The sequence below is a fragment of the Bubalus bubalis genome, chromosome 10 (assembly GCF_019923935.1).
Source record: "Bubalus bubalis isolate 160015118507 breed Murrah chromosome 10, NDDB_SH_1, whole genome shotgun sequence".
Taxonomy (NCBI): domain Eukaryota; kingdom Metazoa; phylum Chordata; class Mammalia; order Artiodactyla; family Bovidae; genus Bubalus; species Bubalus bubalis.
The window spans coordinates 80350224-80374756 of record NC_059166.1 but is presented as its reverse complement, the minus strand read 5'-3'; the positions used below and the strand labels follow the sequence as shown (position 1 = coordinate 80374756).

The window sequence follows — 24533 nt, the reverse complement described above, 5'->3', positions numbered from 1 at the left end:
AATATTAATGTTAGAGAACTTTAAAATAAAAATACTCTTTGTAAAACAGCGCTTATTTTCATTCTCATCTTCAAGTTCACCAAGGAATTCCTAAAGGTAAGAAAGAGAACTTCCTACTTCCCTCCACCCACTTCACCCCACCAAAACAAACAAAAAAAAGGAAGGAAAAAGAGAATTTCCAGTCTTATTTTTAAATACTCTTACTGTGGAGCAGTATGGATTATTGTGCATCGTCAAGACATATATTCAGAAGTCCCTCACCCACCCCCCCCTTTAAACTCGTATCTTATAGTAAATAACATTCTTGATGATTCTTGTTACCCACATGCACTACTATGAAGTGGACCACGGTAATTGCTCCTTGTGTTCACAGTGGAGAGAAGAAAATGGAGCGAAGGCAAACCCGTCTGTAAGGGATCGCTGCAAACCGGTTTTTATTCGGTTTGTACTAAATGAGTTGAGGCGTGACAAGAACCCTTTGTCTGTGGGACGACGTATCTGGCGACCATTATCTCCCCGTGGAGACGACGTCTGAAGACTCCGCCCGGGCTGGGGGTGGGGAGGGTGCACCGCGTGGAGAGCTCAACCGAGAATTAAAGTGAGGGAACAAAGAGACCTCCCAGCTGCCGTCCGCCTGCGCCGCGCAGCTGCACCGAGAGACGCCGATCACACCCGGAAGGCTCTTGGAATCCGCCTCCCCGAGACCAGAGCTCAAGTAAATAATTGATGGCGATTGATCCGGCCCAGAACAAAGCTCTGCGGAAAACCAGCGCATCCGATTCCGAGCGGCTTTGGAAGCTTTTGCCAAGGAAGGGATATGCGAGTGCAGCGGGACCTGTGAGCGCCGCTCCGGGTCTTCCATCTCGGGCGTGGCTCCGGCCCTTTTTGTCTGCCTGCCACCCTCCCCTCCGCGTCCGCCCCCGCCTTCTCTTCCCTTTTGAAAATAGCCTCTCTTTGGTTACTTCTGCCCGGTCCTCCCTTGCAATCCCGCCCCCTCCCCTGCCCAGGCCTGTGAGGTCAGCTCATGAATATCAGTGCACTTCCCGGGGAGCGTCTGGCACGGCGTGGTACCTCGCGGGTTTGCCGGCTCCGAGCCGCAGCTCCAGCCCGGCAACGGACGCCGAAGGAGTCATTCGCTCTCCCGGCCGCTGAGTCTCCGCGTTCACGCCATTGTTTGGAGAAAGCGAGTGGGTGTGGAACTGGTGCGAACCGGCCCAGAGTGAAAGTGCTCAGCCAGACGGTCGCATATACAATAGTGCGAAGTGAAACTTTCCTCGTCTCCTGAAGACACAATAAATCCTGAAGTCCCCGGAAGATCAGAAGGAAAGAGCTGTCGATTGACTTCAAAAAGCATCGCCTCTGCTAAGAAGTGAGCAGTTCTGGATTTTCTAAAGGGATGGGGATGAGATATGGGGTTGGGTGGGTCAGTGGGCAGATAAAGCTTGAGATTAAAAGTGTTGGTCTAGGCCGTTGCTGGGGTGCTTGCTTGGCGATTTTCGTAAGGGAAGCCTCCAAGAGAGACAGCATCTTGTCACTTTGTTAGAACCACGTGACAGCAGCCAGGTACCTTTGATTGTGGGAGTCGAGTTCCTGGAACTCGAGCTTCCTAACCTGGGTTAGAACTATATGGGGGTGAATTAAGCGTTCTCTGGTGGCTTTCAGCTTCAGAGTGGTTATGCCTAATTCAAAATAAAAATAAGGTTGTGTTGGCAGTATAACTTATCTGGGTGATCCACCTTAGTGTGACCTGCCAAATAGCTAGACCAGGTATTCAGATATTTTCGGAGCACATTGCTCTGGGAGAAGATATAGAAAATAAGTTGATGGACGACTGTTCCTTCACCCTCCCACCATCTCTTCTTTGTTCAGTATTACTTTCCAAACCGAGTTGGAAGGAGATTCCTGAAAGACAATGGGAGATGGAGGAGCCTTCCCAGTAATATTTCTTTATTAATTGAGGTATTACTACACATTGACTAAGTTATGGTACTTAGACAATATCAGGAATAATGCTAGTACAGTAACTAGCAAATATCTTCTCTCATAATAGGAGCTTTTTTTTTTTTAAAGCAGAACTTTCTGCCTAGTCATGCCCTTTTCAGTGCTCTAGAGAGAAATTATATTTCTAAAGAAAAGGCACCTAACTGAATAGCTGAGTAAGCTGAATCAGTAGGGAGAAGAACCCAGGAGGCAATGGGTTTTGAGTTGCTGTTTTCCAGATTTTAAAAGCCAGTAATGGATTTATCTTGAAAAAAACAAAAACAAAGTAGGAGTTAATTGTACCACAGTGAGGATGCACCAGGCTTCTTGGGTGTAGGGTCATTCTGTCTTAATTTTACTTCATGGAAAGGACTGGGCACTTTAAAAGTATAACTTTGCCTGTTAGGTGCCATCTGAGAAGATGCTTAATAATGAAAATGTTTTCTATCTAGCAATTACCCTTAAAACTAAAACGATTCACAAAAACAATGAAATTTGGATAGGTGTAGAAAAGTTACCACTTCTAATTTAAGAGATTTTGCACATTCACAATAAATTATTCAAAAAGTATTTTTAATTTATTTCTCAAAGCTAAAAAATAAATTAATTAAAGGAAAAAATACCTTTAGGGTTGCTAATGATGAAAGCATATAGAAGATTTTAATGCCATATTTTCTTGAAACTGAATTTGATTTGAAGCCATTCATTATTTCTATTTTCTTTCAGTTCTAGTCTAAAGGAAAGAAAATGGGTGCATTTCTCTAATTAAAAGCAACAATAAGGGTTAGATCGGTTTGAGAAGAGTATCATTTATCCATAACAAATTTTCTCTGGGAAAACCCTTTTCATCTAATTGACATTTGAGAATATTAATTAAAACTTTCTCTGCAAAACTAGGATTTGAAATGCAGATATGATAGTGAAGAAACCGAAGTTGAAAAATCAGGGTATTGACAATTCTAGCATATGGACATCTTCTCCTTCTGAAGCTTCTTCTTGACCTTATCTTCTTTAAAAAAAAGAAGAAGAAGAAGAAGAAGAAGAAGAAGAAACAAAAAAACTTCCTTCCTCCTTTTAACTCCATGCTTGCCATAACCTGCTACCGTGAGAATGTTAGGTTCAGCAGCTTTCAGATCTTCGTTTTACAGCGGTAGAGTGGGGGTGGTGATAGCGCCTCCCCGGGCGAAATGAGAGTTGACAATTCTGCATCCTATTTGTAAAGTCAAGGCTTCTATAAAGCGCCTTTCAAATCTCATTTTCTAGGGCTTCTCCTGTTGGGGGAATCAGCCTTTGCTCTGTAACAACGCAGACATGCTGTGTGCTTTTCCTTCTTTTGTTTCCGTCTCAGATTAGAAAGGAAGGTTGGTGGCAGTGAAGAGGGAAGCGAATGATCTGGTGATGGACTATTGTAAATCACGTCCCTTAGATTCTTCCTAGACCGCCATGAGTCAGCCACCGACGGGGGGCGCTGCCCCTGTCACAGCCGCGGCTCCTGCCGCCACCGGTGCCACTGAGGCTCGCTTGCACCCAGAGGGCAGCAGCAGAAAGCAGCAGCGTGCTCAGTCACCCGCTAGACTGAGGGACAATTCTGTCCGACAGGCAACCGCGACCACCCGGGCCCCAGTAGGGGCTGGCACTAAACTCAATTCTAGTCGACAGCAGCAGCTGCAGCAGCAGCAGGGCAACAAGACCGGGAGCCGCTCAACGCCTCCGGCCAGCGCCCGGGGAAGCGGAGGCGGAGCGGAGAAGGCCGCGCCCCCGGCGCCCAAGGGGGCGGCCTCGGGAGCTGTCCAGCCTGTAGCTGGTGCTGAAGCAGCCCTAGTGGCGACCGTGGCCCCGGTGGGTGTCAGGAGGCCTGGCCTGTCGGAGGAGCCGCTCCGGGAGCTAGAGCCCGCGTCCTCTAAACTCGGGGAACCCCCTCCGCTAGGAGAAGGAGGAGGAGGGGGTGGGGAAGGAGGAGGAGCCGTCAGTGGCTCCGGGGAAAGGGAGGGGGGCGCTCCGCTGCCACCGCCGCCGCCCAGGGGCTGGCGAGGGAAAAGCGTCCGCGCTCAGCAGAGGGGCGGCAGCGGCGGGGAGGGGGCCTCCCCTTCGCTATCCTCCTCCTCTGCGGGCAAAACCCCAGGCCCCGGCAGCAGAAATTCCGGGCTTGGCGTGGTGGCGGGTGGCGGCGGTGCTGGAGGGAGCTACTGGAAGGAAGGATGTCTGCAGTCTGAGCTCATCCAATTCCATCTGAAGAAAGAGCGGGCAGCGGCGGCGGCCGCGGCTCAGATGCACGCTAAGAACGGCGGCGGCAGCAGCAGCAGCCACCGCAGCTCTCCAGTCACCGGCGCCCCTGCCGTTTGTGAGCCCCTGACGGTCCCTCCCGCTTCCCCAATGGCGGCGGCGGCAGAGGGCCCCCAACAGAGCGCAGAGGGCAGCGCGAGCGGCGGGGGCATGCAGGCGGCTGCGCCCCCTTCGTCGCAACCGCACCCGCAGCAGCACCAGGAGCAGGAAGAAATGCAGGAGGAGATGGAGAAGCTGAGGGAGGAGAACGAGACTCTCAAGGTGAGTGGCGGAGGGGGGTGGGGGGGTTGGGGGGGCGGTTGGGGGAGGGGAGGAGTGGGCCTCGGAGGATTAGGGCGTGTCCTGGCAAAGTGAGAGGCGGCTAACCCTTTCTCACTTAAAGAAGAAGGGAAGGGGGACAGGAAATGAGAAGAGGGGGTTCCTAGGCCCCTTCCGGATCTCAGAGGGCTCGAGATCAGTAGCGTTAGGTTTTTATTTGGCTCCAAATCTGGGCCTTCGTTTCTCTGGTTATTATGGTTTGTCTCACTTTTTCATGGAGAGCACTCGAGTTAGGAGAGCGAGGGAAGGCCAAGGGCCCGTTTCCTTAGTTTCTTGTTCGTTCAGGTCCGTGTCATCCCTGTCCCATGGAGAGGGGCCGCTAAAGCTGAGGATTTGGAGCTGCAATGGGGTATACGTGCTGTGTGTCCGAGGGGTGTGGTGGGGTGGGGGGGCGAGGCCAGTTTTGATCCTCGGCCTGTCCCCGCCTCAGAACGAGATCGATGAGCTGAGGACCGAGATGGACGAAATGAGGGACACTTTCTTCGAGGAGGACGCCTGTCAACTGCAGGAAATGCGCCACGAGTTGGAGAGAGCCAACAAAAACTGCCGGATCCTACAGTACCGCCTCCGCAAAGCCGAGCGCAAGCGGCTCCGCTACGCGCAGACAGGCGAGATCGACGGAGAGCTGCTGCGCAGCCTGGAGCAAGACCTCAAGGTCTGCGGCGGGCGCGGGGGACGCGACGGGGGTGGGGACGCGGATCCAGGGCTCTTTGCGTCGAAAGGCCTTCAGTGGGGAGAGGCCAAGAGCTTTAGGGACGCGGGAGTTTTCGCAGAGCCTATGACAGCAATTCAAGGTCCGGGAAGGGGAGGAGGAGGAACAGACAGGTGGATGTGAGAGTCCTGTGTGTACAGAAGGTCTTTCGGAGGGCGAGCTCGGGGTACTCTCCTGGGAAGGAACCGTGACTCTTACCGAAGTGGGAGGAGGGCGCCTCCCTCCCCAGCGGAACATGGGTGTGGCAGAGCGCCGGCTCCGGCCTGGATCTGGCTTCCAGAGAGCCTCCTCCAAATGCAGGCCGAGTGGACGGATTCAGGCACTCAGGAGCAGCGCGGTGACGACTCCTCGGGGGAGTTGAAGCCCAGAATAGGGACAGCTCCCGGGAAGATACTAGAGTTGAGATTTCTCTCTGAAAGCCGCCACCCCCCACCCCCTCCCCATCCCCGCCTTCTTCCAGAAGTCCTTCCTTTCGGTACTTAACCATTTCAACCACTCCCAGAAAGGAACACTGTCTCGTGTGTGGTTCCTTTAGGAAAAGTAATGGGAGAGTGAGCTAAATGAAAGAACCTTGTTCTTAGTGAAGTAGCTCCTTCAGAATCTCTGCCAGTGGAGAAATTTCAGCTTGGAAACGCGAGTTTGGGGCAGGTGCGGTCTGTTCATTGGGTTTGACTGTAGGAATCCATGGACAATGCAAATCAGATGTTATCTTGACTGTCTTGGACAACAAATGAAATGCAATTTCAGTTGTATTAATTTCATCAAGATATCAAAACTGAGTGTAATTATCTTTTTTTTTTTAAAGCTATGGGAAAACATTTTATGCAAATTGTATTATTTCTTTTTCCTTTTTCTGACATTTGTGGAATGTCGGTCGTGCACCAGGCACTTTGGCAAGTCTTGTTCCGTACATTATTATTTCACTTAGTTCTCAAGGGGGGAAAAAAAAAACTATAACGTAGAGATTATTAATAACATAATTTCCCAGGTGACAAGATGACCCCTTTACAGAAGTTAAGCGCCCAGCCCCTAGCCCTGGAACTTGGCTAGTAAGTGGTCAGCCTGGCTCCCTACCTAGTCCAGATTCACTGTCTGTGTCCTAAGTCACTGAACCAAACTACTTCACTTTTGTTCCAAACTCTAAAATTTCTGAGGTAATCTTAAAACAGGAGGCAAAAATGCACACACTAATTTTTTTAACTTAATCTTAAAGATTAAAATGTTTCATAAAACTAAGCACCTAGAATGATAGGGTCAAAATTCAAGCCCCAGACTGTACCTGGAAAAATTTTATTTTCAAGTGTTTTAAAATAAGTGATAATGGGGGCACCCGGAATGAGAGGAGATTTGTGAAATTTCTCTACACATAGTAAAACACGATTGAACATTTATAACCATGATATCATGTAGACATTAAGGGAACAGAGTGTAGAACCAGACTACCTGGCTGCTTGTTAGCTCTGTTACCTTGAGCATATTACTTTACCGTGATGAGCCTCAGTTTTCCTTATCTATAAAATAGGAATAATACTCAAACCTATCTTGTGGGATTGTTGTGGTGGTTAAATGGTTTATATGTGTGAATGGTTTATATGTAAAGCATCTGGAAGGATGCCTGGCATATGGTAGATACTATATACGTATTGGCTATAATACTTTTAATGTAACTAGTCCATTTATTGTATTGTCTTTAATTATATTTTACTGGTAAAAACATTTTAATTTAGGTTGCAAAGGATGTATCTGTGAGACTTCACCATGAATTGGAAAATGTGGAAGAAAAGCGAACAACAACAGAGGATGAAAATGAGAAACTGAGGCAACAGCTTATAGAAGTTGAGATAGCAAAGCAAGCATTACAGAATGAACTGGAAAAAATGAAGGAGGTTAGTAACTGGTTATCTCATGGCATGTTGTGTATATTTAGCTCTTCATAGAGAGTGCCAAAGACTAATATGACTGTTAAAGTAATTCCATTTTTATGATGGTAGGACAGTTTGTTGTTCTCACCCAATATAGTTACAGATACAAGCTTTCATACCAATAAATAAGTAGCAAAGAAATAATTCTGACCTCTGCCCTGCTTCTGACTTGACATATATGAACCGTGACTGATGCTTTGTGTATGTCATCTAAATGGATGTTAGTGAAATAAATTACACAGTTATGCCAAACACAAAGGGTATCACAAGTATGAAGGATTGAGCCTTCAGTTAGTTGAGGGGGAAGTGCTAATCCTGTGAGATTTCTCCAGAGTTCATAGAACCACAGACTTTTAGGATGAAAAAGACCATCAAGGCCATTCAATCTGATCTAACTGTTGCTTGACTCCTCCTTATAACACAACCCCAAAATGGTCTAATGCTTAGAGGATCACCAGCACCCAGCCCTTAAGATCTTCTCTGGTGGTTTAGTTGCTAAGTCGTGTCTGACTCTTGCAACCCCATGACTGTAGCCTGCTAGGCAACTCTGTCCAAGGGATTCTCCAGGCAGGAATACTGGAGTGGGTTTCCATTTCCTAATTTTATCACAGCATAACTCTGTTTAAGATTTTCTTTCGAGTTGAAATTTATTTACTAGTAAGTTTAATACATTCATCTTAGTCCTACTCGTTCAAGTAGAAGAATCAGAGTTCTCTTCCACTTTAGCTACTAGACGATTCTTAGCAAGTTTCCCTGAATCTTCTCAAAGAACAAAATCAGTAATAAGAAAATAACTAGAGAGTAAAAGAAACAGAAAAGATATATCAAGAAATAATTAGCTTTGTGGTAAGTAACAATTGGAAATAAAATAGTATTCTTCCTTGAAAACTGCCTGAAAATGTATGGTGCAACTTGTGAAAAGCATTATTGAAAATTAGCAAATACACATGTGGTTCTCTGAACATGTAAATGAAAATCCTGATCTTTCCATACACTAATCGAGATATTGCACTTTCCATTGCTGTGCTTATCTCAAAGTGGTATAAACATGTAACTATACCCAGGTAAGTGTGTTATTCGCTCGATTGAGTCTGGCTCTTTGCGACCCCGTAGACGGTGGCCTGTCGGGCTCCTGTCTGTGGAATTCTCCTAGTGGAAATGCTGAAGTGGGTGGTCATTCCCTTCTCCAGGTGATCTTCCTGACCCAGGGATCGAACCTGGGTCTCCCTCATTGCAGGCAGAGTCTTTACCATCTGAGCCACCAGGGAATCCCTGAGGGACCCAGAGTGAAGGAAAAACTGACATTCTTTTAACAATGAATTCTTTTAACAAAGCTCATTCCCTAGATGTTTACAGTGAAATTCCTTTGGAATGTACATGGTGTGTAGTATCTTCCCAATAAAACTTCTCATTCAGCTTTTACTAGGATTTCTTTTAGAAACAGAGGATGGATGGCAAAGATTAAATAACATAGAACCTCCTTTTCAAATAAAACCAAGACTTTAAGAAAAGCTCAAGTCTGTTTCGGGATTAAAACCCTTAAATTTTTCCTGCTCTGATATCATTCAAAGTGAGTTTTATTGGTGAGTGAATAGCTTCCATGAGGCAACCATTTTCCACACAGATCACCAACTCCCAATTTCATTAGCAGTGACCTCAACTTGACTCCAAATTTAACTGTACATATCTAACCTCAAGGGCAGCTTCTCCAGAAAAAACCCAGGTTGTCCTTATTTTGCTTTCTAAAGCAATGTGTATATTGTAACTGGTTCATGATGATGGTGATTATTATATTAATAAAGCTATTGTTCCGTGGGGGAAATAAATGCAACTACAACGTAACAATGAAAATATCAGTAGTCAAGAACATGTGGCAGGAATTTGTAGAAAGCTGTTTCAGTGGGATAAACTATTTTACGGTCAAAGTTTCTACTTATTTTACCTTATCATGTAAACACTTTTAACATGACAAATTAGAGCAAAATCATTGTACTGATACGTGATTTTTAGCTAATACCTGAGGGTGGCTGTGTGCTACAGTAGAGAAACTGGGAGCCACAGGGCTGTCTTCACCAATAACTAATTGGGTGACTTAAAAGTTCTCCAACTTCTATTTGCCTCAGTGTATTCAGTTGTAAAATGTTACTTTCAGTGATTTCAGTGAGTCTCAGCACCTTCTGCAGCGATCATGCTTTTTATTGTGAAATCTGGGACATTGCCATTTAAGATTTTTTTCCTAAATTTGAGAGATCAAATATTAACATAGGTATAAAGATGTTTCTTCAATAATAATATACAGTTGAAGTTTGTGAAAAATGGAAAGTTTGATTGCCAGGAAAATGGAAAGTTTGATTTCCTTACTTTTTAAATTAAGGAAGTAGCTGGGGCTGTCATAACAGAATACTACAGAGTGGCTTAAATATAGACATTTATTTTCTAAATAAATAGGTCCAAAAATCAAGGTGTTAGCAGGGCTGGTTTCTTATGAGGGCTGTGAAGGAAGGATCTATTCCAGGCCTCTCTCCTGGGCTCATAAATTGGATCTTCATGTAGACATGGCATTCACTTTGTCTGTGATCAAATTTCCCCTTCTTATAAGACACCAGTCAAAATAGATTAGGACCTACTGCAATGACTTTTTTAAGGCTTGATTGTCTCAGTAAAGACCCTCTCCAAATAAGGTCGCATTCTGAGATACTTGCTTGGGGTAGGATTTCAACATGTAAATTGGGGCAAGGGGTACAATCCAGCCCATAAGAGTAGCTATTAAATACCTTCTTAGTAACAAGCAAAAAGAAAGCTCATTGTCACATACATAAATAAGGCTTCATTCCTTATTCAGACCTTACTTGCATTCTTCCATATTCTTTGTCTAGGCAATTAAAAAAATTTTCAAGTCAAAACAAACTTCACTAATTACAAGGGATGAGAAAGAAATGCCTTGTGATTTGGTATTATATGAATGTTTTTCAAGTGACTATCTGAAAAGTTGTGTTTAAGAATGGCATAAGAGCTTTCTGATTTTCATCCTGTGTCTGGGAAAGGGGAAGATTCCTGTAAACTGGCCATTAGCCAGCGAGATGGGACCTCTTCTGTCTTAAAAGTCAAAATAATCTTACTGCCAACAACAACAACAATGTTGTAAAAATGGGGATATCCTCATTGTAAAATGCATTTCATTGATTCTGTTTCCCATACTTTTTTCTTATAACCATTTCCTCCTTCAGGGTTCTAACTCTGAGTTAGGAAAATACTCTTGCTCCATTAGGCAGTGTGAGTGTATGTTCATGCCAAAAAGGAAATTCTCATGCACCTGGGAGGAATAAAAGCCAAACCCAGCCTGGGTTTGATCCCTGGGTTGGAAAGATCCCCTGGAGAAGAGAATGGCAAGCCACATCAGTATTCTTGCCTGGAGAATCCCATGGACAGAGGACCCTGGCGGGCTATAGTCCATGAGGTCGCAAAAAGTTGGGCACAACCAAGCAAGTAACACTTTCACTTTCATCAGGACATCAGCTTTTAAAGTAACCTTTTATTTTTAAAATGGGCTCTAAAATAGCATTCAGTTTGGGAATTTGAGTGGTGGTAGGGAAAAGAAATGGAAATAAAGAGGAAGGGAGAGAAAGCAGAAAAATATCTGAAGGATTCTAAATATTGTTCTAAAGAGAAAATGAAAAATATTCTGGCAGGAAAGTTTTGTAGTCATATGAAGGTCAGTTGAGGTTGACCTTCATAATGTTCTAAAGTATCAAAAATAGAAAAAGTAGTTTTAAAATATGTTTAAAAATCAGAAATGTTTCACTTACAAAAAATAAGATTTTTGTAATGGTGATTTTGTTAGCTTCTAAAAAGATAAATATAAAAACTGAGGTGCAATCATAACTGGCTTACTTTGTGCAGTAGAGGTCATGGGTTTGGAGCTGACTTGTCCCCCACCTGATTGCAACAACTTCAGTTAATTATCTGCTTTTATGGGTGTAAAACAGAAACATTTTTCAAGTCATTGGTGAGTGTTAATCACACAATTGTTAGCCCTTTGTGGTGTCCTACCAGTGGAGTAAATAGAACCAGGCCAAGCTTTCCATTATGAAAACAATGTACTAGTTATGGAGTAAAATCATAAAATGTCAAACAGAATATACTAGAGAGAATCAGTCTTCCAACTCACAGAGTTTGGTTACTTGTATGGAGTCATATAGATGTTGAACAGCACAGCAGGGACCAATAGTCCATCTGCCAGAGTTTGCAAACCATTTACTGAGAGTTTAACTGGCTTCGAGGGTATTGACCAATTCCTCTCAGGGTTGGTGGCTGTACGAGGTCCCATGCACCTGCTCACATCCATCTGCTTATCTTCTCCCCCTGAGAACACAGAGTAGGCACCAGGGGTTCAGAAGAGTTGAGTAGAAGCAGGATGGATGTAATTAGCTGATTCTACTGCTACTCGTTGCCTGTATTGAAACAGCTGATGTTCTGCCAACTGCAAACAAGAGGGACCTCTCAGGGTGCTGGCTTGAAATCCTAATTGCATTCTCATCAAAATTATAAAACATTGATAGTGACTGGCAATATGCTTTCTTGCAGCAGAAAAATGCCGTTACCTTTATGTAACTTAGTAAAACTGATTTTCTGTCTTTCAGCATCACAATCAGTGAGATAGAGGTTTTTTTAAAAGTTATTTTATGGAACCAACAATCAACCTTTGGAATTCTGGATTGGGTTACTGTACCTAGAGCATGAGAATATAGAGGGGTCAGGGACTTCCCTGGTGGTCCAGTGGTTGAAACTCTTGTTTCTGATGCAGGGGGTGCTGGTTTCATCCCTGGTCGGGGAAGTAAGATCCCACATGCCAGGAATTGTGGCAGGAAAGGAAAAAAAAAAAAAAAAAAGAATATAGAGGAGGCTATTTACAGTATGGAGAAGGCTCTGTGAGGGGTAAGTCTCTGCTACAGTTAAGTGAAGGTCACTGCCCTTCATGAAGTCTTACTTCTGTAGAAAACACCTTGATTTTCAAAGCTTTGAAAGCCCTGTGCTCTTCAGAATGAAGGAGTCTTCTCATGTCACCTCTAAAATCTGGCATTTGGAGAAGCATTGGTGATAGATATTTGAGAAATGAATGAACCAATAGAAGTTCTTTAAAGACCTTTTGTCTTTGAACATAAAAAAGGAGAAAAAGAGTAAATTAGATGATGATGATGAGAATGTTTATTAGATCTTTTTAATTTCAGAATCGGTACTCTTTGTATTGTCTCATCCCCAATCCCAACCCCAAAATCTTAAATTAATTTTCTTAACTTTTTCTGGCTGTTGCTCTAGGGAGCTCTTAACTGGTCTACTGCAATAGCACCATCTATCTTGGGACTTTTATTTTCTGTGCACTTGGTTAATATAGCCTATCTATTGCCGTGAACTTTCACTCTAGAACACGACAATAATTAGTACTATAAATTTCAACAGTAGTGTCTTTTTAAAATTTTTATAGAGTACATGGAGATTATAGCTGTTTATTCAGACTCTTTGTACAGACAGAACACTTTAATAAACAAATGCTTTTCCTGCATTTTTACAGTTACCTGCTTATTTTCTTATGTAAGATAAAGAGCTGATGGTAACCATGCTGGGTTTTGATTGGGCATGTTTAAGGTGCAACAAGAAATTCTGAGTGATAAATCAGCAAAGAAACAGCCCTAAAGACGTTTAAGTGGGGAATTTCTTTGGCATCCAAGTTATTTCTCCCTGGTCCTGGTAGTTAACTTATGGTCTGAAAAATGGAATAGTAGTCATTGATCTTTATGGTGAAATTACCATAAATATTTTGAAATGTATCAATTAAATACTATGACTGTAGTCACATCTGCTCAGAGGCCTTAGTTTGTTGAGTAACACAGGCAGGAATAAAAGAAACTAAAGTAAACGCAAAGCATAATGTGGCACCTAAGCATAGGAAAGCTTGTCTTCAAGGTTACCAATCATTGGCTTTGTAAAGATGCATTAATTTATGAATTGTAAGCTTTGTTGGATTTTTTAAAAAAGAAATCACATTTGCAGTTGTATGCACTTTGAAGTGATTCCCAAGGCTCATTTGGGTAAATGGCCCTTTTCTTTTACCCACATGCCAAGCTGTCAGTAAAAGCAAAGTGGTTCACAGATCAGAATATGCCTATTGGTGAAATATACTGATTTTTTATTATAAGTTTCAAATTTATGTTTTTCTCTACGTCAGCAGTATACACCCTATATAATGGATCAGATTACAGTTCCTTTCTTGGCTGGAATTTCGAACTTTATATTCTTGAAACAGTAAGGCACTAAACAGATGATGAATTCTTACAATAATGGACTAAGCCTCTGCCCCTTGAGTACATATGCAGTTCCCAAGGCTTTGTAGGAATTGTTCAATAAATGTATGTTGAAACATTTATTGGAATGTTCAATAAATGTATGTTCTGTTTGCTGATAACCCATATCCGTGGGAACTAAGTCTCTACTCTGGACTCTGCCAGTTTAACAGAGGCTCTAGGGGCTTCCCTCATAGCTCTGTTGGTAAGGAATCCACCTGCAATGCAGGAGACCCTGGTTTGATTCCTGGGTGGGGAAGATCCGCTGGAGAAGGGACAGGCTACCCACTGCAGTATTCTTGGGCTTCCCTTGTGGCTTAGCTGGTAAAGAATCCGCCTGCAATATGGGAGACCTGGGTTCAATCCCTGGGTTGGGAAGATTCCCTGGGGAAGGAAAAGGTTATGCACTCTAATATTCTGGCCTGGAGAATTCCATGGACTATACAGTTCATGGGGTTGCGAAGTCAGACACAACTGAGCGACTTTCTCTGGGGCTCTAGACTGAACTTTGAGTGGCCTGGGCAGCTGACCTGTGTTTCAGTGCATTTATGGAAGCATGTTACCTACATAGTTAGCGAAAAGTAGCTTGCTTCCCTGACTTCTGTATCTAACCTACCTTAAAAAGGGATTTGAATGGTTCTTAGTCAATTGAGCCACACTGTTGTTGCTAAAGCTCAGGGCTGCTCATTGAAATAAAGAGTTTAAAATTTGGTCACAGAAGAATTCCGGGACCATGAAGGAAAACTTAATCCATAGATGTACACTATTAATCTAAGTTAAGTAGCAATCAAGGCAGAGGGAGAAATATTGGAAGAAATTCTCACCTAGCTGTGATCAGATATAAAGGCAACCCCAGGCTTCATGTAAGGCCTCTAGAGCAACCATGAAGAAAATCAGTTCTAAACAGACTTTATATGTTGATGGATGGCAGCCAATGGATGGATGAGCCTTTGTTACAATTGTCAATTCTCATCTATACAATCAATAAATTAGGAATTTAAATTTTGCTGAAAATACAGTTAAGACATTTTGTCATTAGCTGTGAATTTTAGGGTGGTTTATTTGAAAAATCCTCATATGTCATGGAGTTTAGAAACTGGCTTTGCCTCATCTCTCATTCCCTATGTTGCTGGTAAGTCTCTTCAGTCATGTGTGACTCTGTGTGACCCCATAGACGGCGGCCTACCAGGATCCCCCGTCCCTGGGATTCTCCAGGCAAAAACACTGGAGTGGGTTGCCATTTCCTTCTCCAACTCATTCCCTATAATGTTGAACAATAATTTGAAAGGTGTAGGCCTTAGTTTCTTTACTCATAAATGTAGAAATTAAACTGAATACTCTCAAGAAAAGTGTCATTTTCTCCTTGATAAAGTTATCCATCTCTGCGTTCCCTGAAAATTCTATTTGTAGTCAGGATGCCATTTCATTTCACTACTGTTATTTTATTACTGTAATTATTTTTTCATTTATACAATCAACAATATTTACTGAATAGTAATTTAACAGCTGCTATAATGTGGCCCTGAGTTCAATCCCTGGGTTGGGAAGATCCCCTGGAGGAGGGCATGGCAACCCACTTTGGTATTCTTGCCTGGAGAATCCCCATGAACAGAGGAGCCTGGCGGGCTATAGTCCATGGGGTCATAAAGAGTCAGAGATGATTGAGCAATTAAGCACAGCACAGCACATAATGTGGCCATATGGATGTCCCTGGAGAAGGAAATGGCAACCCACTCCAGTATTCTTGCCTGGAGAACTCTATGGACAGATGCTCCCCTGTCTACAGGCTACAGTCCGTGGGGTTGCAAAGAGTTAGACACGACTGAGCGACTAACACACTACACTTTATGGATGCCACAGAGGCTACCGAGATGCAGGTATCAGAATGTTGCATTAAACTGAGAGTGTGCACTCACTGAGGGCTCTGCTGAAGGGTTTTAACCACAGAGACCTACAATGCTCTCTTTGGTTGTTGCTACTATTCAGCATCTAAGGAGCTGGTTTACTGTGGAAATCAGAACTGAAGACGCAACGTGAGGGGCTAAGAACAAGTGAAGCTTTTTGAATAATCTGTTGTTGTTCAGTCGCTCAATCATGTCCGACTCTGCGATCCCATGAACTGCAGCACACCAGGCTTTCCTGTCCTTCGCCATCTCCCAGCGTTGGCTCAAACTCATGTCCATTGAGTCAATGATGCCATCCAACCTTCTCATCCTCTGTCACCCCTTTCTTCTCAGGGGTGCCCTCAGTCTTTCCCAGCATCAGGGTCTTTTCCAATGAGTTGACCCTCCGCATCAGGTGGCCAAAGTATCGGAGCTTCAGCTTCAGCATCAGTCCTTCTAGTGAATATTCAGGGTTGATTTCCTTTAGGATGGACTCATTGCTGAGCCCCGCTCAGAGTATTCAGTAGTTTAGTGCACCAGTGGCCTCAGGAGGCCACTAAGACCCCATGGTCACTAAAGAATTCAGCATCTTTTCCAATTAGTAATAAACCACAGTATGGAATGATAGCATCTAGATAGTCTAAGTTTTTGACTGTAATTCTCTGCAGTGAAATCTGCCCTGGAAGGCTGATTGGTTTTCACCCTAAGGTGTGTGGCATGAGTTAATGAGTGCTGGTCATTAGTTAAACATCCAAATGTTTGTTTTATGCTATTATTGAAATAATATGAGACTTCTCTGATCCTTTTTTTTCTATTTATTTTTTTATTGAAGGATAATTTCTTTACAGAATTTTGTTGTTTTCTGTCGAACCTCAACATGAATCAGCCATAGATGTATACATACATCCCCTCCCTTTTGAACCTCCCTCCCCCTCCCTCCCCATCCCACCCCTCTAGGTTGATACAGCGCCCCTGTTTGAGTTACCTAAGCCATATAACAAATTACCCTTGGCTATCTATTTTACATATAGTAATGTAAGTTTCCGTTTTATTCTTTCCATCTCACCCTCTCCTCCCTTCTCTCCCCATGTCTGTAAGTCTGTTCTCTGTCTTTTTCTCCATTGCTGCCCTGTAAATAAATTCTTGAGTACCATTTTTCTAGATTCCAAGTATGTGCATTAGAATATGATATTTATCTCTCTCTCTCTGATGCACTTCACTCTGTATAATAGGTTCTAGGTTCATCCACCTCATCAGAACTGACTCAAATGAGTTCCTTTTAATGGCTGAGTAATATTCCATTGTGCATATGTACCACAACTTCTTTATCCATTCATCTGTCGATGGGCATCTAGGTTGCTTCCATGCTCTAGCTGTTGTAAATAGTGCTGCAATGAACAATGGGATACATATATCTTTTTCAATTTTGTTTCCTCAGGGTATATGCCTAGGAGTGGGATTGCTGGGTCACATGGTGGTTTTATTCTTAGTTTTTTAAGGAATCTCCATACCGTCTTCCATAGTGGTTGTATTAATTTACATTCTCACCAACAGTGCAAGAGCATTCCCTTTTCTCTACACCCTCTGCAGCATTTATTGTTTGTAGACTTTTTGATGATGACCATTCTGACTGATGTGAGGTGATATCTCACTGTAGTTTTGATTTCCATTTCTCTAATAATGAGCGATGTTGAGCATCTTTTCATGTGTTTGCTAGCCATCTATATGTCTTCTTTGGAGAAATGTCTGTTTAGGTCTTTTTCCCACTTTTTGATTGGGTTGTTTGTTTTTCTGGCATTGAGTTGTATGAGCTGCTTGTATATTTGGGGAATTAATCCTTTGTAAGTTGTTTCATTTGCGTTTATTTTTTCCTGTTCTGAGGATTGTCTTTTCATCTTGCTTATAGTTTCCTTTGCTGTGTTCTCTGATGCTTTTTAAAGGTGAAAGTCTTTATATTTCTAAGCGTGAAATAATTATTTTGAGATGGCTTGGCTTGTGTGTGTGTGTGTATGTGTGTGTTTGTGTGTGACAGACAAAAATCTCATGTAGAACCAGCCCTCATTTAACAATCTAGTCCATTCCTTACTCAGGGGTGTAGCTGTGCCTGACTTCTTGTGGTGCGTTAGGCTTTGGGATCTAAACTACCAGCACTGTTCTCTACCACTGCCCTCTACCCATGGCCACTCTTGGCTGCCTGAGAATGGCCCTGCCTCTAGCAGTGGCATAAAATGCATCTGTTCTCTGTCTCAGCCTTTTCCTTGAGCCTAGAATCCCTAAACTTTGATCTGACTTTAATTTAGCAAGTATTTTTCAACATTTACTGAGTGTGTACATATAGTGTGTATAAGGGAATAACAGTTAATGTCACCATGAGAGTAGTCCCTGGACTCAAATTAATTACTTTCTGATGGAAAAGATGGTCTTGTAGAGGTTTTATTTGACAGCAAAGTATTTGCATTCCTGTACTGAATACTTTTGGGCTTCCCAGGTGATGCTAGTGGTAAAGAACCTGCCTTCCAATGCAGGAGACATAAGAGATGTGGGTTAACTCCTGGGTGGGGAAGATCCCCTGGAAGAGGACACGGCAACCCACTCCAGTGTTCTTGCCTGGAAAATCCTATGGACAGAGGAGTCTGGCAGGCTATAGTCGATAGGGTCACAGAGTCGGACTCTGCTAAAGTGACTCAGCATGCACACTGGTGTTTGCTGTCTGAGTGGTGAGCACTGTGAAGACAGGGCCCCACCTACTGTGATCACTGTCGCACTCCATCCAGCTCAATGCCTGGCTTGTAGTCAGTGAGACCCTGTGCTTCTGTAATATTGTAACAACTGATATTTCATATTTCACTTGTCTGTAGCTTTTTCCTGCACTAGAGTGTAAATTCCCTGAGGGTAAGGACTGAGTCTGTCTTATTCACCATTGTATCCACAACAACCGGAAGTTGTCGACAACATTTGACAAGCAATAAATAATTTTTAATGAGCGGATGAATGGAAATTAGGAAAGGTGTTTCAGGCCCTCTTTTGCAGAGAGGACAGGAAACTGACTCAGAATCAGGGCTCTTTCTATGGTTGCTGAGATTGTACAAACAAGATGAGAAGGAAGTAGATGACTAACTCCAGCGCCACCCCACTTCCAGCATTAGAGGTCTCTTGAGACTTTCCTGCCTCCTGGAAATTTCCAGGCCTCTACCTTGCTTCCTGAAAACCCCAATTATTCCCCAGAAGCAGCAAGTCTTCCCCGAAACAAGATTTCATTGGCTTCTTGGAAGGGGAGATGACACTGACATCCTGGGCATCGAATCTGCAGTTGAACTTCCATGTTCTTTGGTGAGAAAGCGTGAACTGCAGGTTTAGAGAATGGAAGAAGACTGCAGATCCTTTCACCCTCAAAGACTTATCTAAATTTACTTTAAATGGTCAATGTTTGGGACATTCAATTCAGCAGTTAATTTGGCCTGGGAGATGTGGAAAATCACCCCAGGGCTGCAGTTGTTCAATAGCCATCAGTGTTGAGTGTTAATTATAAGCCAGTCACTTTATGTAGCATTGTGTTAATAGTTTCATTTTCGAGATGAACACTTAATGCTCAGAAAATAGGCCAGGTCCACATCAGTCCATCTACCTCCAAACCCATGTCTCCACTGGCCAGCTTGGCCTCACTGCAGAGTCTCAGGCTGCTGCTTCCATCTTTTTCCTGACCCCACAAATGACCTGTCCTCTATAGGGACCTCAGTACTTCTGGAATCTTCAAGGTCTGCATCTCCAGCACACATTTAGGGAATGCTCTGGGCAAGCATTAAGAGAATACTTTCAAGATGTCTATAAGAAAAATCTCTTTTATCTCACAAAAAAGGGAATCTTTGAAGAAAAAAAAAAAAACAACTAAGAACATAAAGCTAGAAAAGTGTTTTCAGGTCTGTTGATCCTGCCTGTTCTTTTTACAGACTTAATACCTGTGTTCTTTCAGATAGATTTGTTAATGGCTGACTCTTGTTTAGTTGCCAAGTCATGTCTGTTTTGCAACCCCGTAGTCCATAGCCCACCAAGCTCTTCTGTCCATGGGATTTCCCAGGCAAGAAGACTGGAGTGGGTTGCAGTTTCATTCTCCAGGGGATCTTCTGACTGCTGCTGCTAAGTCGCTTCAGTCGTGTCCGACTCTGTGCGACCCCATAGACGGCAGCTCACCAGGCTCCCCCATCCCTGGGATTCTCCAGGCAAGAACACTGGAGTGGGTTGCCATTTCCTTCTCCAATGCATGAAAGTGAAAAGTGAAAGTGAAGTCGCTCAGTCGTGTCCGACTCCTAGCGACCCCATGGGCTGCAGCCTACCAGGCTCCTCCATCCACAGGATTTTCCAGGCAAGAGTACTGGAGTGGGGTGCCATTGCCTTCTCTGGGATCTTCTGAACCAGGTATCAAACCTGCATCTCCTGAATTGGCAGGCAGATTCTTTACCACTGAGCTACCAGGAAAGCCTGACTCTCAGTTTAATCACTGAGAGTGATTTTCCTTTAATTTATTAAAGGAAATAATTTGATTTTCCTTTAATTTATTAAAGGAAATAATTAAAATAATTTTAATTTATTAAAGGAAATAATAAAAAATATTAAAGGAAATAATTTATTAAAGGAAATATAAAGTGATTTTCCTTTAATTTTTTAAAGGAAAATCAGTATGTTCCCTGTCCAATCTGTTCACAAGGATAACAGGAGATAACATGTGAAAGTGCTCGAAAAACTCTCAGGTATTATGTAGACATCAGATTTTGTTGTTAATATAATAATAATAATAATATCATATAGCTCCAGATTAGCTGATTAAGACAACTCCTAGGAAGAATTTTTAAGTCCATGTAGTTGAAATTTTAGGTCTTTCTAGGACTCCAGTTCTTTTATGTAGCCCTTTAAAACTCTTTTGCTTTCTCTTTTCCCATGAATGTCTGCTACTTTCTGAAGCTCCCTATGACATCTAACTTCACTATAAAACCATTCTGTCTGTCCCGAGGCAGGAAGCAGGAGGTATGTCCTTAGTCCTTGCTGCTTTGCCATCCATTAGCTCACATTTGCAAAGATCTGGGGGGGACCCGCTTACAGTGAGGCTGCCCTGCCTGCCCCTGCAACCATCAACAGGGCTGACAGCGCCCATCTGTCTGGATAAATGTTTCTCTCCTACCTCTGCTGCTCAATGAACATTATTCTTAAAGAGAAACATTTTAGCAGAGAGAAGAGGGCTCTTCTTTTCAAGCACAAGATACTTTTGATCATTTTGTAGCTTTTATTGACTCCACAGCTAAATTCTATGCTCTCTGAATTCAAGAACCATATTTCATTTAACTCACACACCCAGACTGTTAAACATGCAAAAGCTGTCAATAAATGCACAGTCAAGGGAAGACGTGTTTAAGAAGACATTGACTGCTGTCAGAGGAGCCCAGCTTTAGCTCCTAAAATTAGAATTTACTCGGTTCCTTTGTTTTCCAGTACTTGTGTTACATTTGAGTAAATATAACATGCAATTTCACTGTATATTAGGAAATGTTTTCCAAATTGAAAATTCAGTCATATCTTGAATATTTTATACTTGATTGCATTTTAATAGAAATGCAGCCACTTATTTGATGTGTGTTCTAATTCCATTTTTACACTTCAGGGTCAGTTAAACTGATCTTTATCCAGATGGTAAACGACATTTGAAGATGACATTTAAAGATGTCATTTAGCTGCTCTCCTGACATTTTCCATTTTATACTTAAATATTTCACTTAATAAGGCCATTTGTATTCAGCATGATTCAATTCAGAAGTGCTTAAAATTAAAAATTCAAGTGTTCTATATTCATTGTCTGGCTAGCTCAGTTATTTCTAATTTGTCTAGCCAGTTAATCATAGTGGTAAATAAAATTAACTACATTATTTTTTCTTTCCTTCACAAAGTAAGCAGTCTTCAATTGGCCAAGAGCCTTGACTAATAGTAGAAATAATTAGACAACCCAACTGATTATTGCATTCAAGTGCATAATGAGTGTTTAATATGTTGGTATGTGATTATATCCACTGCCTCTTTACACATGGAAGAAAGCATTTTCATAGAACTTCATGAAATGGTAGCCGTCTGCTTGTATTTAGGAGAATCGGTTATATGGAAAGTATTGTCCTTCAAGGGTAAAATGCAATGATTGAATTCATTTACTTAAAGATATGGTTAAATTAGAATAATTATGTTCTATAATGATTCAGAAGATAACATTTTAAAAACTATACTTTAAAGATATTTTTAAAGACATTTTAAATTCTGCTAGTTTGTTTTTCCTTTTATATCTGAATATACATTTTCTTTTTAATACATGTATAAGTTTCAGTTTTCACTATTACCAAAACCAAGAATGGAACATAGAATTAAGAATTCTTTTACATAGTACAGTCCCTTGGATTATCTTCTGTGCTGTGCTTAGTCACTCAGTCATGTCCAACTCTTTGTGACCCCATGGACTATAGCCCGCCAAGCTCCTCTGTCCATGGGGATTCTCTAGGCAAGAATACTGGAGAGTTGCCATGCCCTCCTTCAGGGTAACTTCCCAACCCAGGAACTGAACCAAGGTCTGTCCCATTGCAGGAGGATTCTTTACTATCTGAGCCACCTACTGTCTCGTATTTGTTAATTTAAAATGGGATTATAGAATGAGATTACTATTAAAGTATTCATTGTTGCAGTATCAAGTTTCAATTTAAAGAATATCTTTGCTTCCTGTGTAATTATATAGTCACAGAAACAATTCTGTATATTCAATTTCAGTACTTATTGTCAATGATTTTAAGCCACAACTTCTATGTTTCTGAGACTTCAATTGTATATAATCTTAAGTTGATTAGATAATGCTCTTGACTTTTTTTTCAAGGAAAGTTTGTAGATGTTTTATTTTCTGAGACTTTGCACTTCTGAAAATAGCATTTGCTTGGCTTCACATAGGAATGGCAGAATGAAATTTTTAAGTCAAAATTTTTTCCCACATTATGTGTGAATTTTTTTCACATTCATATTACATATTTTGTTCCATTAGCTTCTGTCATTTTTCTTGCAGTGGAGAAGTGTGAGATTTATCTTGATTTTGATTCCTTTGTGTATGAAATTACTTTCTTTCTGCATTTTTCTGGGTATTTTTTCTTTACCCTTTGTATCAATCAGTGTGCTTCAGTAGGAAATAAAATTTGCCTTAGATGGTGCAAATGAATAGGATTACTCACAGTGGTGTGGGTAGGATTGAGGGAACATACTCTTAATTTGGGGCTTCCCCGATGGTTCAGCAGGTAAAGAATCCACCTGCAGTGTAGGAGATGCAAGAGACACAGGCAGGGAAGATCCCCTGGAGGAGGAAATGGCAATCCAGTCCAGTATTCTTACCTGGAGAATCCAATGGACAGAGAAGCCTGGCAGGCTACAGTCCTTGGGGTTGCAAAGAGTCCAACACAGCTGAGTGACTGAGCATGCACACAATCTTAATTTAAGCTGGCTAGGCATTCAGAGAAGACTAGCAACACTTGGAAACCATCAACACCTCTAGAGATAGGCTCATCAATGGGGGAGGGTTCCAATTTAACACCATCCTCACCAACATTTATTTTCTATCTTTTTTATTATAGCTATTTTATTAAACATTGAACATGAACATTGAACATGAGATTTAGGTGTCTAAATTCATCTTTTTGCACGTGGAGTTCCAACTGCACCAGCCCTGTTCATGGGAAAAACTTATCCTCTACCTGTTGAAATGTCTTTGTCCCATATATTTTCATCTCTTTTTCTAATTTTTGTTTCTTTTTAAAAAAATGCTATCGCTGAATATCAAATTTTCTTTTTATGTTTCATCATGGCTCAAGACACTGTGTAACTTTTCTGTAGTCCTCTCACTGCCAGTACTCAGATCCAAAGCTGTGGTGCAACTTGATATGCACAACTCCAACCCAATTTCTGGCAGCTAGTAGACATTTCATTATTACACAGAGTGGCTAGTATGAGAGTAAAGTAAGGAAGTATAAGTGTCAGTTGCTAGGTCATGCCTGACTCTTTGCAACCCCATGGACTGCAGTCCACCACCCTCCTCTGTCCATGCAATTCTCCAGGAAAGAATACTAGAGTGGGTGGGAAAACATCCCCTTCTTGAGAGGATCTTCCCTGATGGCTCAGTGGTAAGGAGTCTGAGAGCTGCAGTAGATGTGGGTTCAATCCTTGGGTCGGAAAGATCCTCTGGAGGAGGTCATGGCAACCCACTCAAGTATTCTTGCCTGGAGAATCCCATGAACAGAGGAGCCTGGTCGGTTACAGTCTATAGGATCTCAAAGAGCTGGACACAACTGATGTGACTTAGCATGGACAGTAGACATTCATCTTTTTGGCCTATTCCAAAAGAATATAAGAAATATAAATATTTTCACATTATTTCAACTGCATCTCTAGTAAATATCTATTATACTTGAATAAAAGAATATGTAGGCATAACCCTCTTGTAGCTATCAAGGAAAATACAGGTAAGGAAAGAATAAAAATTTGTTAATATCCTAGAGTAATAAACCCAAATTAATAATGAAACTTAATATGAATAAATGTGATCTTACCATTTGATTTTTTAAATTTCTACAAATACAAAAAAAAGAGAGAAATATATTCATAGCTATTTACACAAAGAAAAGTTTAGGGAGTTAAGTTGACCATAAACTAGATATGAAATCATGTCATATGATGAAGAACTGGGCAGTACATGGGGCTTCCCTGGTGGTTCAGGCAGTAAAGAATCTGCCTGCAGTGCAGGAGATCTAGGTTTGATCCCTGGGTCAGGAAGATCCCCTGGAGAAGGGAATGGCAACCCACTCTGGTATTCTTGCCTGGAGAATCACATGGACAGAGGAGCCTGGCAGGCTGCAATCCATAGGGTTGCAAAGAGTCAGACACGACTGAGCAACTAACACACTTTGAGCAGTATATGGCTTCCCAGGTGGCGCTAGTGGTAGAGAGCCGACCTGCCAATGCAGGCGATATAAGAGATGTGGTTCAATCCCAGGTCAGGAAAATTCCCTGGAAGAGGGCAAGGCAACCCACTCCAGTA

At 42.2% G+C, this 24533-nt stretch overlaps 1 protein-coding gene across 7 annotated transcripts in view; it reads left to right on the top strand.

The window, feature by feature from the left end:
• The first annotated feature begins 1015 nt into the window (after nucleotides 1–1015).
• The window catches only part of SOGA3 (SOGA family member 3), a 47963-nt gene continuing 24445 nt past the window's right edge, over nucleotides 1016–24533 (top strand). For 3 of the 7 annotated variants that reach the window (XM_044924461.2, XM_044924462.2, XR_006542476.2), the window contains exons 1-4: nucleotides 1018–1369; nucleotides 3329–4524; nucleotides 5012–5236; nucleotides 7021–7179. In XM_044924461.2, the coding sequence (XP_044780396.2) occupies nucleotides 3424–4524; nucleotides 5012–5236; nucleotides 7021–7179 (1485 nt within the window). In that variant the 5' untranslated portion in view covers nucleotides 1018–1369; nucleotides 3329–3423. Of the gene's footprint in view, nucleotides 1370–3328; nucleotides 4525–5011; nucleotides 5237–7020; nucleotides 7180–24533 lie in introns of all 7 variants that reach the window. The other 4 variants (XM_006044788.4, XM_044924464.2, XM_044924463.2 and 1 more) reach the window with 2 other exon arrangements.